Source organism: Schistocerca cancellata, chromosome 4 (assembly GCF_023864275.1).
Source record: "Schistocerca cancellata isolate TAMUIC-IGC-003103 chromosome 4, iqSchCanc2.1, whole genome shotgun sequence".
In the NCBI taxonomy this organism is placed as follows: domain Eukaryota; kingdom Metazoa; phylum Arthropoda; class Insecta; order Orthoptera; family Acrididae; genus Schistocerca; species Schistocerca cancellata.
Window position 1 is genome coordinate 808,578,520 of NC_064629.1, and position 19,073 is coordinate 808,597,592.

The window sequence follows — 19,073 nt, forward strand, 5'->3', positions numbered from 1 at the left end:
AATAGGCCACCCATACAAATGAATATATTGTTATAGTGCAATGCATGAAAATATTATGTAATGTTGGATCACAGAATATGCAATAAGTCACATAGATAAAAAAGCTACGGATCTTCCTCCGAGGAAGGGCTCAGGAGAGATTTGCGGAAGCACTAGCAAGTCCAGACGAACTTTAGACCCATGAGAGACGTCTGGGCTGATCAACCGTCGCCATGGAACAATCCTAGTTTCGACAGAGAAATACTGGAACTATACCGGTACCAAAAACTGTCTTGGACATCAGCGTGGTAAAATTTGTTTTTAAAGCAGTTGTTATTTGAAATTTCTCTTGATAAATATATGGAACTGCTAATGTTTTATTAATACTGAAAGTAATATGAGCATTAATAAATGTTAAAAATAATTAATATTTAATAATATTTATAACTTGTTAATGGCACTGGTTTTAATTCGATGCCAGGGTACATCAAATTGTAAACATATACAAATTAGTACACAATAAAGTACAAAGGATGTAGGTAAACTATATGTAGTGATATTAGGAACTGATAATGCTTTTGTTATTTCTCTCTGTCCCATCCTTGTCAAACTAGACTTCAAAGTATCTAAATGCTTGTACATATGAATTAAGTTTTTGTTCTTATTCTGTAATACCATCACTTGCACAATATCCTTGTAAAAGTGATCCACAGATGAATAAAAAAAACTACTATCACTATTTTCATGCAGCTGTAAAGTAATACATAATTTTTCGTTTGTGTGGCCATAGTGTCCGTAGTTGCTTTATAATTCTTGAGGGTATTTTTGTTCTGTCGTTGCAACTACAAAAATGCGTGGTTTTTTCTCTTTCTCACCAGACGCGTTTCGTTTTATTGAAGTAAAGCATCATCAGTGGTCTGTAATTAATTTATTTATATTTTGATTTGCTTTTAGTGCTGCAGAACAACTAAAAATTAGACCAAATTATCAGTGCCTAAAACAGAAAAACAACGATGTGCTAGCAGACGGCATTTCTCGATTTAAGCGAGAAGTCAACCGAAAATCGCCATAAGTACGAAATCAACTTATTTTTAACGAACTGTTTTCCGATCTAAAAGCAAATCAAAATGTAAATAACTTAATTACAGACCACTGATGATGCTTTACTATGATAAAGCGAAACGCGTCTGGTGAAAAAATCACGCATTTTTGTAGTTGCAACGACAGAACAAAATTACCCTCAAGAAATACATAATTTATTTACGTATTTCCTTCAATGTCAGTTCTTTCATACAATAATAGAATATAAAAGGTAGATTTTTATACTAGATTCGATTCGAAAATAATGTATCATGTAAGATTCTAGATAATATTTTGTAAATCTACGATCTATGGTAGTCTCTCAGTTCTGCGCGTCATTTGTAAAACGCAACAATTAATAAAAAAAGCTCATTGTAGTAGTTAACTACATTCTAAATATATGATCATATTAAAAGAGTAATACACACAAGGTACATACTCCTGCAAAATCTTAAGGTTGCTGCGATAAAATACAGGTGGAATAATGTTATCTGCTGCTTGTATAGAAACCAAACGGCAGTTATAACAATAGAAGCAGATGGAAAGGAGGCAGTTCACTGAGAGCGGAGTGAGATAGTGCTGTAGCCTATCCCAGATATCATTCAAACTGTAACTTGACCAGACAGTAAAGGAAACCAAAGAGAAATATAGAAAGAGAAATTTGAAACTTTAAGGTTTGCCGATGGCATTGTATTTTTCTCAGAGACGGCAAAGAACTTGGAAGATCAGTTGAATGGAATGGATGGTGATTTGAAAAGAAGTTAAACTCTTAGGTGATTGTTTAATGATTTTAGATGCGAGATTTATACAAATTATGTACCAGTTTTCAAAACATACACTGTACACTTGGCTTCATTTTATAGACTAAAATAACTAATTACGAAATATTCTCTATTGTTATCAATACGAAAATCATCATTCAATAATTACCATGCAGAATAACAAAGTTCAATTTATTATACACTGGAATACAGCGAACGAGCCACATCTGTGTATTCTGGTGATCACGAACTGCTGCACACTGCTACGTTTACTTGCTGACATATTCATAGAGATACCGAACACTTGGCAGTACTCGCGCATGATAAAACGGCTGAACATTCACAAATGTTTTGTGAATTGGGAAAGAAATATTTCTGTTGCCTCTAAGGCACAATAAAAGTTAATATACACCATTGTAACCAGAGGGTCTGAAAGGGTTAAATGAGGCACTGTGGGGAAAATTGGGTAATATAAAATACCGACTGGAAACAAGAAGAAATGTGTTCCCAAAAGAGAAATATTTTGTTAGGACGTCTTTTTCGAAAGTATTTGTCTGCAGTGCTGCTTTACACCAAATTGAAACGTGGACGTTAGCGGTGTAGACCAGAAGATAATAAATCCTGCGGAGCTTCGACGAGTGTAACACTCATCGTCTTTTGGAGTAATTTCGTGGGCTGCTCTTCAGCAGTGTAAGCTGGAAAGTCTGTATTTACAGTCGGGAGTCGTCAGGTTGGACGTTGATAGCGTTATGTTCAAGCATAGTAGAAGTTTCAGTAAGTGTGTGAAACTGATTTAATTTTCTTTTCGGCAATAAAACGAGTAGCTTTAGGCATCTGAGAGTCTCTCAGCATTGCATTTCAGGTTGGCACTGGACAAAATCATAACAGAATGAGAAGAAGCATCACGAGAGAGCAACACGAGAGAAATCCATTTTGCACCAAATAGAACTGAAATGCCAATGTTGGCCGCCGATATTAAAGTCATCACCAAAACAGAAGCAAGAATAAAAGAAAATCTTCGTGAAATTGCAGTTATATCTCCACAGCTAATATGCTGAGAGAAAAAAAAAAAAAAACTGACAGAGCCATAACGGCGAATACACCTATACAGCATATAAAGACTGACAGCGTCGACAAGTACCTAACTTGTGAATCCAATCAACCGGACTGCATAACCAGCCACTTAGGGAAGCAGAAGACAGTATAGGGGTACGAACTGACACAAAAAATTGTGTAACAGAAATTCATTAGAAATCTAGCGTGATGCCATAGTAATTAAGAGAGAGATACTACACGAATGAGGCTACCTTACGTTGAACGAAAGAGGTGAACAGTAGAACAAAAGAATGAAAGGAACGACAGTGCTCTAGAAAATTTTGGGATCATGAGATAACAAATATAACAACATGATGAAGAGGAAGAACAAAGCTTTATACAGAAACGTAGCCACAGACTTAATAAAGAAAAGAAGACCAACATTTTAATGGCCACTTCTACAGACTGCACAGCGGTAGGTTAAACAAGAAACGTTTGGACTTAATTATTTAAGAGAAAAAAAGCATAGACTAGATAGAGGTGACAAGATGGACTTCCAGAAGTCTCGAAGTTACAGAAGACATTGTCAAAAAGAGGGAAGACATCTGTAATCACAGAAGTTCTGTAAAATTACTGAACTAATGATTAAAACGTGTAATATAATAAAGGGTATTGAATAGTTCATAAATCACTAAAGGGTGTGGATGTTCAGATGACTGTAACATACATTCAGACCTAAATCCAGCGTTGTATGTTAAACATGTTGTTGTTGTTGTGGTCTTCAGTCCAAAGACTGAAGCAGGGAAAAAAGCATACCAAATTTAAAAGAACGCAAAATCCCCAAGACTGGCAAAGTTTTGCAGAAGTTCGAAATATAGCTCGTACTTCAAATGGAGATGCATTTAATAATTTCTACAACGAAATTCTGTCTCGAAATCTGGCAGAAAACCCAAAGAGATTCTGGTCGTACTTAAAGCACACCAGTGGCAAGACGCAATCAATACATTCACTGCGCGATAACTACGGTGAAGTCACTGATGACAATGCCACTAAACCAGAGTTATTAAACTCGGTTTTCCTAAACTCCTTCACCAAAGAAGACGAAGTAAATATTCCTGAATTCCAATGAAGAACAACTGCCAAGTTGAGAAACATAGAAGTAGATATCCTCGGTGTAACAAAGCACCTTAAATCACTTAATAAAGGCAAGGTCTTCGGTCCAGATTGTATACCGGCCAGGTTCCTCTCAGAGTATGCTAATACAATAGCTCCATATTTAGCAATTATATACAACCACTCGCTCACAGAAAGATCCGTACCTAAAGACTGGAAAATTGTTCAAGTCACACCAATACCCAAAAAAGGAAGTAGGAGTAATCCACTGAATTACAGGTCCATATCAATAACGTCGATTTGCAGTAGGAGTTTGGAGCATATACTGTATCCGAACATTATGAAGTACCTCGAAGAAAACGATTTATTGAAACATAGTCAGCACGGATTCAGAAAATATCGTTCTTGCGGAACACAACTAGCTCTTTACACTCATGAATTAATGAGTGCTGTTGACAGAGGATGTAAAATTGATTCCATATTTTTAGATTTCCAGAAGGCTTTCGACACCGTTCCTCACAAGCGTCTTCTAACCAAACTGAGTGCCTATGGAATATCGTCTCAGTTGTACGACTGGATTCGTAATTCCCTGTCAGGAAGGACACTGTTCGTAGTACTAGACGGAAAGTCATCGAGTAAAACAGAAGTAATATCCGGCGTTCCACAAGGAAGTTTTATAGGCTCTCTATTGTTCCTGATCTATATTAACGACATAGGAGACAATCTGAGTAGCACTCTTAGATTATTTGCAGATGATGCTGTCATATACCGTCTTGTAAATTCATCAGATGACCAAAACGAATTGCAAAATGATTTAGATAGGATATCTGTGTGGTGCAGAAAGGGGCAACTGACCCTGAATAAAGAAAAGTGTGAAGTTATTCACATGAGTACTAAAAGAAATCTGCTACATTTCGATTAAGCGATACGTCACACAAATCTGAAGGCTGTAAATTCAACTAAATACTTAGGGATTATAATTACAAATAACCTAAACTGGAACGATCACATAGATAATGTTGTGGGTAGAGCCAACCAAAGACTGCGATTTATTGGCAGAACACTTAGGAGCTGCAACAGGTCTACTAAAGAGACTGCTTACACGACACTTGTCCGCCCTATTCTGGAGTATTGTTGTGCGGTGTGGGATCCGCATCAGATGGGACGGACAGATGTCATCGAAAAAGTACAAAGAAGGGCTGCTTGTTTTGTATTATTTCGAAATAGGGGAGATAGCGCCACAGACATGATACGTGAATTGGAGTGGCAATCATTAGAACAAAGGCGTTTTTCGTTGCGACGCGATCTTCTCATGATATTTCAGTCACCAGTTTTCTCCTCAGATTGCGAAAACATTCCGTTGGCACCCACCTACATAGGAAGAAATAATCATCACAATAAAATACGAGAAATCAGGGCGCGCACAGAAAAATTTAAGTGCTCATTTTTCCCGCGCGCCGTTCGAGAGTGGAACGGTAGAGAGACAGCATGAAGGTGGTTTATTGAACCGTCTGCCAGGCAATTCATTGTAAATTGCAGAGCAATCACGTAGATGTAGATGTGAAGTGTTGAAGTTACTTTATTATGCTTCATTATACTGTTTGGAACGTCAGCAACGAGAACAAATTCTGTTTCCTGGATACGTGATGGAAGATCATTTATATATAACACGAAAAAGGGCGGACACAGTATTGATCCCTTTGGTATGCCTGTAGTGATTATTCTGAAGATTCCTTTGTCTATAGTCCCTGAAATTCTTATCGCAACACTCTGCTTCCTTTTAGCTGGCTAGGATGAAAATCAGCTACTGACAAGGATTCTGATATCATAATATTCATAATATTACTCTGAACTGTAGAATCAAATGCTTTTGGAAAGTTACAGAAAACCCCAGTTGGCAATATTTTATCACTTGAATTTTGTATAATGGGGAAAGACCTTTTCGTAATACAAACTGAGACTCGCTAAGTATCTTACCGGTGGAATTTTTGAGAGGAGCGAAAACAAAACTCCCTAGAAATTACACGTTGAATTTTGCCAGAATTTTCGTAGCCAAACGAAGAGTAGGAAATGGGGAAACTGGGTATCAAAAGACCAGAGTGGAGTCTAGTTTTGAGAAAAAACTTTGCATTGCTTGAAGGTAATCAGTGTAACTGAGAAAAACTTAGTGATTTGAGTGAAAATTACACAGTGAATTTTTGTCCGAATTTTCATTGCCAGATGGAAAGTGGAAATGGACAAATGCGGTATCAAACTGATCAGAGTGAGGTCTAGTTTGCCAATGAAAAGGTTTAATTGCTTGGAAGTAATCAGGTTAATTTAAAAAAGTCATGCAGTAAGGTGAGAGAAAAGATTGTACAAATGTTCATAGCCAAACATAGAGTGGGAAATGGACAAATGGGACATCAAATTGGCCAACAAGTGGTCTAGTTTAAAAAAAAGGATTGAACAGCTTGAAAGTAATCAGGGTGATTAATAAAAAATTTAATTAGTGATTTGAGGGAAAACTGAAATATTTCACGAACCGTCACTGCTAGCAATGTAAAAGAAGTATCTCCTCAAGGTCTAGCTAGCTATTTAGCACATAAAAAGTTACGTTGGTATGATATTTCATGGTTTCTGAGCAAAAACTCGAAATTTAAAAAATTTCAAAAAATTAAAAATATTTTGTGAAACGTCTGTTTAAAAGTAAGAAAATGTATTAGAGAAACATTTTACACACCTTTGAATGATGCTCGAAATCATGTGCAGCAATAGTATCTCAATTAGTAAAATATGCTACTGCGTGACTACAGATAACGACAGTATCTCAAGACGCCACAATAGCAGACTACACGGTCTACATAGTACACAAGACAAATATCCTCCAGTACTCTTTAAAATTCTAAGTGAAACACCGAGCGAGGTGGCGCAGTGGCCAGCACACTGGACTCGCATTCGGGAGGACGACGGTTCAATCCCGCGTCCGGCCATCCTGATTTAGGTTTTCCGTGATTTCCCTAAATCGATCCAGGAAAATGCCGGGATGGTTCCTTTGGAAGGGCACGGCCGACTTCCTTCCCCGTCCTTCCCTAATCCAATGAGACCGATGACCTCGCTGTCTGGTCTCCTCCCCCAAAAAATCCAATCCAATCTAAGTTAAACGTTGAACTTTAAATTCTCAGTCGGCATCTCATTTGTTGTACATGATTCTGAGCATCATTCAAAGGTGCTTTAAATGTTTCTCTAATATATTTTACTTCTTGAATGAGATTTTCACTCTGCAGCGGAGTGTGCGCTGGTATGAAACTTCCTGGCAGATTAAAACTGTGTGCCGGGCCGAGACTCGAACTCGGGACCTTTGCCTTTCGCGGGCAAGTGCTCTACCAACTTTTTTCTTTCTTAATCTCATTTTGTTCGTTTTCGTTCGTTGCACTTGCACGGGGCGGACGTCGTAAGACATCCGTTTTTAAGTTCGTTGTTGATCGATTAACTCAGTTTTTTTTATTACAGAGAGCAGCTAACCCTCTGACCGAACACTACCATCTGAGCTACCCAAGCACGACTCACACCCCGTCCTCACAGCTTTACTTCTGCCAGTATCTCGTCCCCTACCTTCCAAACTTAACAGAAGCTCTTCTGCGAACTTTGCAGAACTAGCACTCCTGAAAGAAAGGATATTTCGGAGACATGGCTCAGCCACAGCCGGGGGATGTTTCCAGAATGAGATTTTCACTCTGCAGCGGAGTGTGCGCTGATATGAAACTTCCTGGCGGATTAAAACTTTTAAACAAATCAAGACACAAAGCATTTTACCATTTTGTTTCAATTTCTTTGTTTTGAGAGATGTATGTTAAGATTCTTGCACAGTTTTTTTTCCGCATCTTTGAGTAGAAGGTAAGTAGTGAGACTTACTACGGTTCATGTGAAGGGGTCAGCAACATAAAAAAAATACTCGCAGTAATATCAAAATTCGCCTGTGGTAGAAGCAAGAAGAGAGAAGCGGTGTACGTACCGTTGGTCCATGGAGACGAGGGCGAGGTCGAGTTTGTGCTTGCTCTTGAACATCACCTCCTTGTGCGGGATCTCGAGCAGCGACGGCGGCCCGAAAGGCGTGCAGATGGCGAACAGCGCGAGCGGCGGCTCCTCCGTCTTGCGGTTCTGGCCGTGCAGCACCTTCACGCGGCCGCGGATGTCCAGCCGCTGCAACACCACATCCCACATCTCGCACCGCTAACTTCTCAAACAGGACCCAATATGATTTAAAATTTCAAACCAAAATTCCTTCGGCAGTCTAAATTTCTACACTACTGGCCATTAAAATTGCTACACCACGAAGATGACATGCTACAGATGCGAAACTTAACCGACAAGAAGAAGAAGCTGTGATATGCAAATGATTAGCTTTTCAGAGCATTCACACAAGGTTGGCGCCGGTGGCGACACCTACAACCTGCTGACATGAGGCAAGTTTCCAACCGATTTCTCAAACACAGACAGCAGTTGACGGCGTTGCCTGGTGGAACGTTTGTTATGATGCCTAGTGTAAGCAGGAGAAATGCGTACCATCACGTTTCCGACTTTGATAAAGGTCGGATTGTAGCCTATCGCGATTGCGGTTTATCGTATCGCTACATTGCTGCTCGCGTTGGTCGAGATCCAATGACTGTTGGCAGAATATGAAATCAGTGGGTTGAGGAAGGTAATACGGAACGCCGTGCTGGATCCCAACGGCCTCGTATCACTAGCAGTCGAGATGACAGGCATCTTATCCGCATGGCTGTAACGGATCGTGCAGCCACGTCTTGATCCCTGAGTCAACAGATGAGGACATTTGCAAGACAACAACCAGCTGCACGAACAGTACGACGACGTTTGCAGCTGCATGGACTATCAGCTCGGAGACCATAGCTGCGGTTACCTTTGACAGACGGGAGCGCCTGCGATGGTGTACTCAACGACGAACCTGGGTGCACGAATACCAAAACGTCTTTTTTGGATGAATCCAGGTTCTGTTTACAACATCATGATGGTCGCATCCGTGTTTGGCGTCATCGCGGTGAACGCACATTGGAAGCGTGTATTCATCGCCATACTGGCGTATCACCCGGCGTGATGCTATGGGGTGCCATTGGTTACACGTCTCAGTCAGCTCTTGTTCGCATTGACGGCACTTTGAACAGTGGACGTTACATTTCAGATGTATCGACCCGTGGCTCTACCCTTCATTCGATCGCTGTGAAACCCTACATTTCGGCAGGATAATGCACGACCGCATATTGCAGGTCCTGTACGGGCCTTTCTGGATACAGAAAATATTCGACTGCTGTCCTGGCCAGCACATTCTCCAGATCTCTTACCAACTGAAAACGTCTGGTCAATTGTGGCCGAGCAACTGGCTCGTCACAATACGCCGGTCGCTACTCTTGATGAACTGTGGTATCATGTTGAAGCTGCATGGGCAGCTGTATCTGTACACGCCATCCAAGCTCTGTTTGACTCAATGCCCAGGCGTATCAAGTCACTAGGGACTGATTTCTCAGAATCTATGCACCCAAATTGCGTGAAAATGTAATCACATGCATTTTTTCTTGGTGTAGCAATTTTAATGGCCAGTAGTGTAGTTTTATTTCATTTGTGAACCAATTTCAGCGATACATTACGCCATCTTCAGGGCTCCTGCCCGACATGCTGGCCCCATCTTGACTGGACCAATGTTGGGATTCCTTCTACACGTCGGTTAGGGGCCGTGAAGATCGCGTAGTGTAGCTTTGAAACTAAACTAAACTCAGGGGCCACTCCTGTTCCTTATTTATATAAATGATATGCCCTCCAGTATTACGGGTAACTCTAAAATATTGCTGTTTGCTGATGACACTAGCTTGGTAGTAAAGGATGTTGTGTGCAACATTGGCTCGGTTTCAAATAGTGCAGTACATGACCTCATTTCATGGCTTGTAGAAAATAAACCAACGCTAAATCTCAGTAAGACTCAGTTTTTACAGTTTCTAACACACAATTCAACAAAACCTGACATTTTAATTTCACAGAACGGGCATATGATTAGTGGAACTGAACAATTCAAATTTCTAGATGTTCAGATAGATAGTAAGCTGTCGTGGAAAGCCCACTTGAGGATCTTGTTCAGAGACTTAATACTGCCATTTTTGCTGTTCGAACGGTATCAGAAGTATCAGAAGTGAGTGATCGTTCGACACGAAAATTAGTCTACTTTGCTTATTTTCATTCGCTATTGTCGTATGGTATTATATTTTGGGGTAACTTTTCCCATTCTAAAAGTATATTTTTGGCTCAGAAACGGGCGGTTCGGGCAATAAGTGGTGTTAGTTCACGAACCTCTTGTCGACCTCTGTTCACGAGTCTGGGTATTTTGACATTGGCTTCTCAATACGTATATTCCTTACTGTCGTTTCTTGTTACCAATATTAGTTTATTCCCAAGAATAAGCAACTTTCACTCGGTTAATACTCGGCAGAAATCAAACCTTCATTTGGATCGGACTTCCTTAACTCTTGTGCAAAAAGGTGTGCAGTATACTGCTGCATCCATTTTCAATAGGCTGCCACTCGAATTCAAAAATCTTAGCAGTAATCCACGCGCTTTCAAATCGAAACTGAAGAGTTTCCTCATGGGTCACTCCTTCTATTCTGTCGAGGAGTTCCTTGAAAAATTAAGCTGATTTTTATTGTATTGCTGATAGCGTTTACTTAAACTTATAGACTGACTTTTTTAAGGTTAATGAACATTTATTTTTATCTGTTTTTATGTTTATGTTGAATTTCATGTACTGACACGTTCCATGACCTTAGAGATTTGCTCCTCAATTTGATCCTACGGAACTTGACGAGTAAATAAATAAAATAAATAAATAAAACTCCTCCCGTACAGGCCATGAAGGCTCAACAGTACCGACCGGCCGCCGTTTCATCCTCAGCCCACAGGTGTCACTGGATGCGGATATGGAGGGGCATGTGGTTAGCACACCGCTCTCCCGGCCGTATGTCAGTTTACGAGACCAGAGCCACTACTTCTCAGTCAAGTAGCTCCTCACTTTGGCTCACAAGGGCTGAGTGCACACTGCTTGACAACAGCGCTCGGCAGACCGGATGGTCACCCACCCAAGTGCTAGCCCAGCCCGACAGCGCTTAACTTCGGTAAGCTTTTAAACTGGTTGCACAATTAAAATAAAACTGGAAATTTAGACGGATGGAGGCGTTTAGATTTGACATTTTATACTGAACAGCCGAAGTATCTTGTATAAAGATGGACTTACAGAGAGCATTCTGATTTACATCCTCAGTCGTCCAATTGGTGATGGGGATGTCTCCTTCAACGGGCTTCCCCAGTCCTTATTCAACTATGTCACCGTCTCTAATGACAGTCTTCTCAATGACGTGTGAAGCACCGAAATAGATCGCAAAGATTGCTACTTTTCAATTCCCGTAAATGGTCACCAGGAGCAGCATTAAGTGATGGTTGACAATTTCAATTAGCTCTCCTATAATAAACAATGGTTTCACTTATCTGTGTAATCAGGCGACTGCGTGTGGGCGGTTCCTTCGCCCGACGACCAGTACGTAGTGTTCCGTTGACACCCGCACATCAGCGGCACGGTTTGCGATGGTGCCAGGAGCATAGGGACTGGACAAACCAGGAGTGAGATCACGTGCCCTTCTCGGATGAGAGCGGGATCTACCCTCGTATGGCGAGGGGTGGGAATGCACCCTGAAACTTTGTCGAACTTAAATGCTTTGTTGGTCCAGGTGTTATGGTCTGAGAGGCTCAATGTTGCATGGGCGTAGTGACCTCCAGATCTTTGATCATGGTACTCTCACCGGTCAGTGTTATTGTGACACTGTACTCCTTCCACATGTGCATCTACCCGGGGGTGCACTCACCCCTTACTTCATTTTTATGGATGAAAATGCGCGACAGTATCCAACAGCGCAGGGGAGGAGCTCTTGGAATGAGAGGATATTTGCCGATTGGACTGGCGTGCCCGTTCCCGCGAATTAAATCCCATCGAGTACGTGTGGGATGGGTTGGGTAGACGTACTGCAGTACATACACATGCACCATCAGTCATCCAGCAGTTCTCAACAGCTCTGGTGCAGGGACGGAACGCCCTACCAAAACGACGCCTTACGAAGCTGGTGGCCAGCAGGGAAGCACACTGCAGACCATGCATTGCCGTCTGTGATGATCACACACCCAATGAATACTACGTCTCGCCTTTTGTAATGCCCAGAGGACCACAATGAATCGTGATGACTTCATTGTTTTATTGTCACTGAACAAAAGTATCATTTTTGTTCGTCTCCACACGTACTTCTTCCAGTTACATTCTGTACTATATTGTAGCAGGTCTTTCTATATATGGTCCAAGTTCCATCGAGCTATGGTATTTGGCAGTGACACATCATGCAAAATCTACTTTCGTCCTTAAGTTTGTACAGCAGTGTACTTTAGTATAGACGAAGGACACACTTAGAAAAGTTAGATCTGCTCACACCAAAACTTCTACATCTACATCCACATCTACATATATACTCCGCTAGCCACCAAGCGGTGTGTCGCGGAGGGCACAATTCGCGCCAAAGTCATATCCCCCCCCCCCTACTTTCCTGTAGACTACAGTATCATCGGCAAACAGTCTAAGGTCGCTGTCAATACCATCAACCAGATCGTTTATGTAAATCGTATAAAGCAGAGGACCTATTACGCTGCCCTGGGGCACACCTGAAGTTACTCTTGTTTCTGTTGAAGTTACCCCGTTCAGGACGACATACTGCTCCCTGTCTGTTAGAAAACTTTCTATCCAACCACATATGTCATTGGATAGACCGTAAGCGCGCACTTTTTGTAGCAAGCGACAGTGCAAAACTGAGTCGAACGCCTTTCGAAAGTCGAGAAATATGGCATCAACCTGGGAGCCGGTATCTAGAGCCTGTTGTATATCGTGCACAAAGAGGGCCAGCTGTGTCTAGCATGACCGCTGTTTCCTAAAACCGTGCTGGTTTTGCAGATGAGCTTCTCAGAGTCTAGAAAGGTCATTATGTCTGAACACAAAATATTTTCCATGATTCTACAACAAATCCATGTCAGTGAAATTGGTCGGTAATTATGTGCATTCGATTTTCTACCCTTTTTATAGATTGCTATGACCTGGGCCTTCTTCCAGTCCCGTGGAACTTTCCGCCGTTCCAATGATCTCTGATAGATGACGGATAAGAATGGTGCTATATTTGTAGCATAGTCAACATAAAATCTTACGGGGATACCGTCTGGGCCAGATGCCTTTCTGGCGTCTAAGGATCTTAACTGTCTTACAATCCCAGATACACTAAACACTATGTCAGCCATCCTTTCGTTTGTTCGATAATTGAAAGGGGAAATGGTGCTGCAGTCCTCTATCAAAACTTAAGACCTTTTCCCACAGAACGTATTGGCAGAAGCGCAGTTTGGCTTCAGGAATGGCTAATCAGTTAGCATTGACGAAAACCGGGTTCCATCGGTTACCCGTTGTGACTTATGAAAAGTTTTACGATCATTCAGATTATTATATACTGTCAAACAAACTACAGTATCATTGTATTAGAAGTAGCGTTGAAGCACTCCGGTGGTTTCAGTCTATGTCAGCAGTAGGGAACAGAATGTTGCCTTACAATACCATGTAACAGGAAATGAGCCTACATCCGTCTGGGTTACTGTAGCGGGTGAGTGATTCCCAAGGTTTCATACTCGTGCCGGTTTATTTCCTGGTATTCAATGATGACTTGCCGTTAACTATAGCATATAATTCCGAAGCTTTTTTACTTGAAGTTGATGCACTCACTGTTGTTACAGATTCGGGTCAGGAATGGAATAATATAACAAATAATGTTTCGGAGCAGAGCAATTCTTAATTTACAGGTAGAAGGGTGACACTTAAATACAATAAAATACAATACACTTTTTACAAGAATACTTGTGCTAACTTTCATCTCTTGTATAAAATGGTAGGTAGACGTTGATATCTCGAGGAAGGTCCACATTCTCAACCTTATACGGACAATAAATGCAGGAATTACAGTGCTTTAAAAGACACGCTCAGTAGATTTTCACAAGATTTGTTTGTGAAAAGTAATGAAGACATTGATCCTAAACGTATTTTTAAGAAGGATTCCCAGGTCGTATGTGAAAGCTATACTCTTATAAAATCGGTTGGTTTTATGAAAATTAAAACTTTGTAGTCCTGTGTGCAAGTTAAAATTTGATGCAAGTTCCCTTCTTCACTCATTTAGAAGCTACAATCATCTCAAATCGGATAATTATTTTAAAAAACTGTGTTTCACTGCAGGACGCAGAAAAGTATTGAGTAGCGATCAGCATTTCTATGTTCGTACACAGGGTGTCCCATAAATGTTGCGACAAACTTCGAGGAGTTATAGAGGGTGTCCTGAGCAACAAATCGAGGGTAAGTACCAGTGTCCGGAATTGTCACCCACCGAAGCAACCGAGCATTGCAGTCATAGGAGACAAGTCGATTCTATGCAGCAGCTAGCTCCATCTTCTTCACTGGCGATCGTGCCAATCAATGGCGATCACTGGATAACAAACTAAATTGCGAGATGTTCCACCTACGATCCGTCAGCGTATAAAGTCACTTTTGCTGCCGAATGGGTGGGCGCCGGCGATAACCTCGATACTCTGTAGCGTCGTTGGATAACGTTTCCGGACGCGGGTTCCTATCTTCGATTTGTTCCTTCAGACTCCCTCTATAGCCCTTCGAAGACTGTCGCTACGTATCTGGGACACCCTGTATACAGTTTAGGAAAAGATAAGAATAAAATAGGCAAATAGCACTGGTAAATAAGGATCTGGAAACTAATTATTTCATCAATACGACGTATGCGCAAATGCCAATATTGCAAAACTGTCATTGTGTAAGGTTACGTTTACTTTGAAACAGCAGAAGTGAAGCGTAAATTACAAAGTGATAAACTGTCCTCGTTTCATTTTATTATCATTTCAGATACTTAGGAACTGGTAAATAGCGTTTCGACAACAAGTGCATCAATCGTTGCTTGCCAATATCGTGGCCTTGGCCTCCGAGTTGAACACGTTGGATATTTTTGTGTGGGGTATTTAAGAGCTTTGGTGTCCGCCTGCTTAGCTGGGTGGTAACGTGCTCGCCTCCCATGCAACCGGGCCCGGGTTTGAGTCCCGGCTGGGTTGGAGTTTTTCTCTGCTCAGGGACTGGGTGTTGTGTTGTTCTCATCATCATTTCATCCTCATCACCGGCGCCAAAGTCGCCCAATGTGCCGTCGAATGAAGTAAGACTTGCACTTGGCGGCCGAACTTCCCCAAATAGGGTCCTCCCGGCCAGCGATGCCATACGCTCGTTTCCATTTTTTAAAGAGCTTTGGTCTATTCCAGTTCTGCTGATTGAATTTCTGGATCCCATTGTGAGTGGTTATCAGTGCATTCGGAGCACGCCCGGAGTTTTGATCATGTATGGGCATCAATCAAGAGACGTGCTGAAGTCACGTGATAGGTGGCCATCTGCAACACTTATTGTAGTGTGCTTGTCCTCAAGTGCGTATCTCCAGACTCATTCCTCTGGATCTGTTTCAAGGTGTTCACGTACTCAGTTGTAGTACGTCGTACCAGCGAAATCATTGGTTTTCGGACCTATGTGTGTGTGTATGTGTATGTGAATTCCTAAGGGACCAAACTGCTGAGGTCATCGGTCCCTGAACTTGCACACTACTTAACGGGGTAGGGCGTCAAAGGGGCCGACTTGGAGCAGGAGAGGCACCACAGAACATTTTATTTTCTACTGTCTATACTTTTACAAATAAATTCATAAGACTTTGTCAAAATGAGCAGGAAGGATTCAGGATTCATACTCATAGCAGTGGCAGTGCAAAAACGTAACAAAACATTTTTTTTTAGATATGAAATTTCATCATTTTTTCACTTACTGTTGGCTGTATTTGTGACTATAGGTACATTTTTCTTCACAAGTAAGAGAGATTCTATGATGGATTTTGCACAGCATACAAACCATACTTACAGGTGTATGAAACTCTAGAATTTTCCAAATCTATTAAAAACTGTGGTAAAAATTGAGATAATTAACTACAAAATTTCATTTTTTTCTAAACATAAAGTTTAAAACGTAACAGCTCATTAATTTTTTCATAAATTAAATAGATTCTAGAGTTTCAGACACCTGTAGTATGGTTTATATGCTGTGCAAAATTCATCATTCTCTCTTACTTATGAAGAAAAGTGTACCTATAGCAACAAATGCAGCCAATAGTAAGTGAAAAAAATGATGAAATTTCACATGTAAAAAAATTATTTTGTTATGTCTTTGAACTTCCGCTGCTACAAGTGTGAATCCTGAATCCTTCCTGGTCATGCTGAGAAAGTTTTATGAATTTACTTGTAATAGTATAGACAGTGGAAATTAGAATGTTCTGTCGTGCCTCTCCTGCTCCAAGTCGGCCCATTTGACGTCCTATTCCCCTTAAACTAACTTATGGTAAGAACAACACACACATCCATGCCCGAGGGAGAACTTGAACCTCCGGCGGGAGGGGCAGCGCAATCCGTGACATGGAGCCTCAGACCACGCGGCCACTCCGCGCGGCCCGGACCTATGTTTGTTACCGAGCGGGGTGGCGCAGTGGTTAGACACTGGACTCGCATTCGGGAGGACGACGGTTCAATCCCGCGTCCGGCCATCCTGATTGAAGTTTTCCGTGATTTCCCTAAATCACTCCAGGCAAATGCCGGGATGGTTCCTCTGAAAGGGCACGGCCGATTTCCTTCCCAATCCTTCCCTAATCCGATGAGACCGATGACCACGCTGTCTGGTCTCCTTCCCCAACCCAACCAACCAACCAACCTATGTTTGTTAGGATTATTTGCTTGTTTCATTGTCCTCTATTCGCCCATTTCGTTTGTACCTGCAATAGTCGAGCACCAAGCGACGTTAAACCCCAATTTTCCTTGGTTAGTCGGACACCATGTTTAATGAATGACTTGTCCTGTGATCATGAACAAGTTGGACTTTTTTGTGGGGGTATTTAAGAGTTTAGGCATCAATGAAGATACGTGCTGAAGTCTGCCTTCACATGAAAAGTCTGGTTCTGATGGTACACCGGGTCCGCGTCATGAAAAAGTTTTAAAATGCATGCAACATTGTCCTGTAAGCGTAAAATGAGCAGGTTGAAGAGAGCAGTAGCGGTGTGTGGCCGCAGGCTCACCAGGAAGCCGGAGGTGTTGTCGAGCAGGCAGCGGAAGCGGACGGTGAAGCTGCGCTCGAGCAGGTGGCAGTTGTCGGCGACCAGCGCGTCCTGCAGCGCCATGCTGGCCGACTCGGGCGGCAGGAACGAGTTCCACATCAGCTGCCGCTGCAGCTCCTCCCGGTCCTCCGAGTGCACCAGCTCGTACACCGACTGGTGCACGATGTCCGACTGCAACATACAGACATTACAAAATCGTTGAGACTTCCGTGTCCACTTGTTGACGTACTGCCTTTGGTTCTCGTCTCAGGATCTAAAAAAAATGGTTCAAATGGCTCTGAGCACTATGGGACTCAACTGCTGAGGTCATAAGTCCCCTAGAACTTAGAACTACTTAAACCTAACTAACCTAAGGACATCACACACATCCATGCCCGAGGCAGCATTCGAACCTGCGACCGTAGCGTCGCGCGGTTCCAGACTGAAGCGCCTAGAACCGCTCGGCCACTCTGGCCGGCATCTCAGGATCTACGGTCGATGTTTGTTAAGTACCTTTTTTCAACGTTTCACCAGCATTAGTGGTCGACATTATCAAAGACGCGTTCTATAGAGTCTGCCGCCAGCAATTGAGGATGAATATTTGACAACACCAGCCATTCGTGGTGACGCAACATCAGAAAATCGTTAAACAAACATCGGCCACAGATCTCGGGATAAAAGCCAACAGGCGAATCGTTTGATTGTCAGTCTGGGAATCAATATTCATAGAAGAGCTAGATAAAATTCAAAGCAGAGTTGTGCGGGTGACAGCGTCACTGGGACGCTCATCCAAAAGATGGTTCAAATGGCTCTGAGCACTATGGGACTTAACATCTGAGGTCATCAGCCCCCTAGAATTTAGAACTACTTAAACCTGACTAACCTAAGGACATCACACACATCCATGCCCGAGGCAGGATTCGAACCTGCGACCGTAGCAGTCGCGCGGTTCCGGATTAAAGCACCTAGAACCGCTCGGCCACAGCGGCCGGCGACGCTCATCCTTCTTCACTCGCAGACACTGAAGCTAAAGCGTTTAGTGCCACACAGAGGTTTACCATTAAAATTCAGAGAGCGCACGATGCAAGAACGACCTAACAACAGGTACATCCGGGGCGCACCTGCGGGTTCTTTAGGATAGAGAAATCCCTTTAAAGGCAAAATAAATTACGTTCTGCCGGCAGGGGTGGCCGAGCGGTTCTAGGAGCTACAGACTGGAACAACGCGATCGCAACGGTCGCAGGTTCGAATCCTGCCTCGGTCATGGATGTGTGTGATGTCCTTAGGCTAGTTAGGCTTAAATAGTTCAAAGTTCTAGTGAACTGATGACCTCCGAAGCTAAATGCCATAGTGCTCAGAGCCATTTGAACCAAATTACGTTCTGACTTCAGAGAGGAAAGTATTTCAAACCTAATAATTACAATAAGTAACATCCTTAATGGCACATCGGAGAAAGAAAGCGTTAATATACAGGGGTTGGACAAAAATATGGAAACTACGCGAGAGAAGCATGCTTGATTATAAATGTAGATCCTACCCAAGCCTTTAGGTTGCGCTGTTGTATTTGACCACTAACGTCACCTGTGCAATGCCCTCAATACATTGAAGGCTCAGGCGTGTTCTGTGTAGTTGTGAGTTCATTATGTCGGAGCTAAGTGAATTTTTTTTTTTTAAACGTGTGTGAAATCTTACGGAACTTAACTGCTAAGGTCATCAGTCCCTAAGCTTGCACACTACTTAACCTACATTATCCTAAGGACAAAAACACACACCCATGCCCGAGGGAGGACTCGAACCTCGAACCTTATAAGGCGGTGCAGTCATGGAC

The 19,073-nt window shown here is 42.2% G+C and overlaps 1 protein-coding gene across 1 annotated transcript in view; it reads right to left on the reverse strand.

Annotated features, from left to right (window-relative positions):
• The window catches only part of LOC126184445 (circadian locomoter output cycles protein kaput), an 837,361-nt gene that overhangs the window by 34,480 nt on the left and 783,808 nt on the right, over nucleotides 1–19,073 (reverse strand). Inside the window, exons 5-6 of the mRNA XM_049926836.1 lie at nucleotides 17,228–17,437; nucleotides 7,963–8,150 (exon numbers count right to left, since the gene is read on the reverse strand). Coding sequence (XP_049782793.1) covers nucleotides 7,963–8,150; nucleotides 17,228–17,437 — 398 coding nt within the window. The remainder of the gene's footprint in view (nucleotides 1–7,962; nucleotides 8,151–17,227; nucleotides 17,438–19,073) is intronic.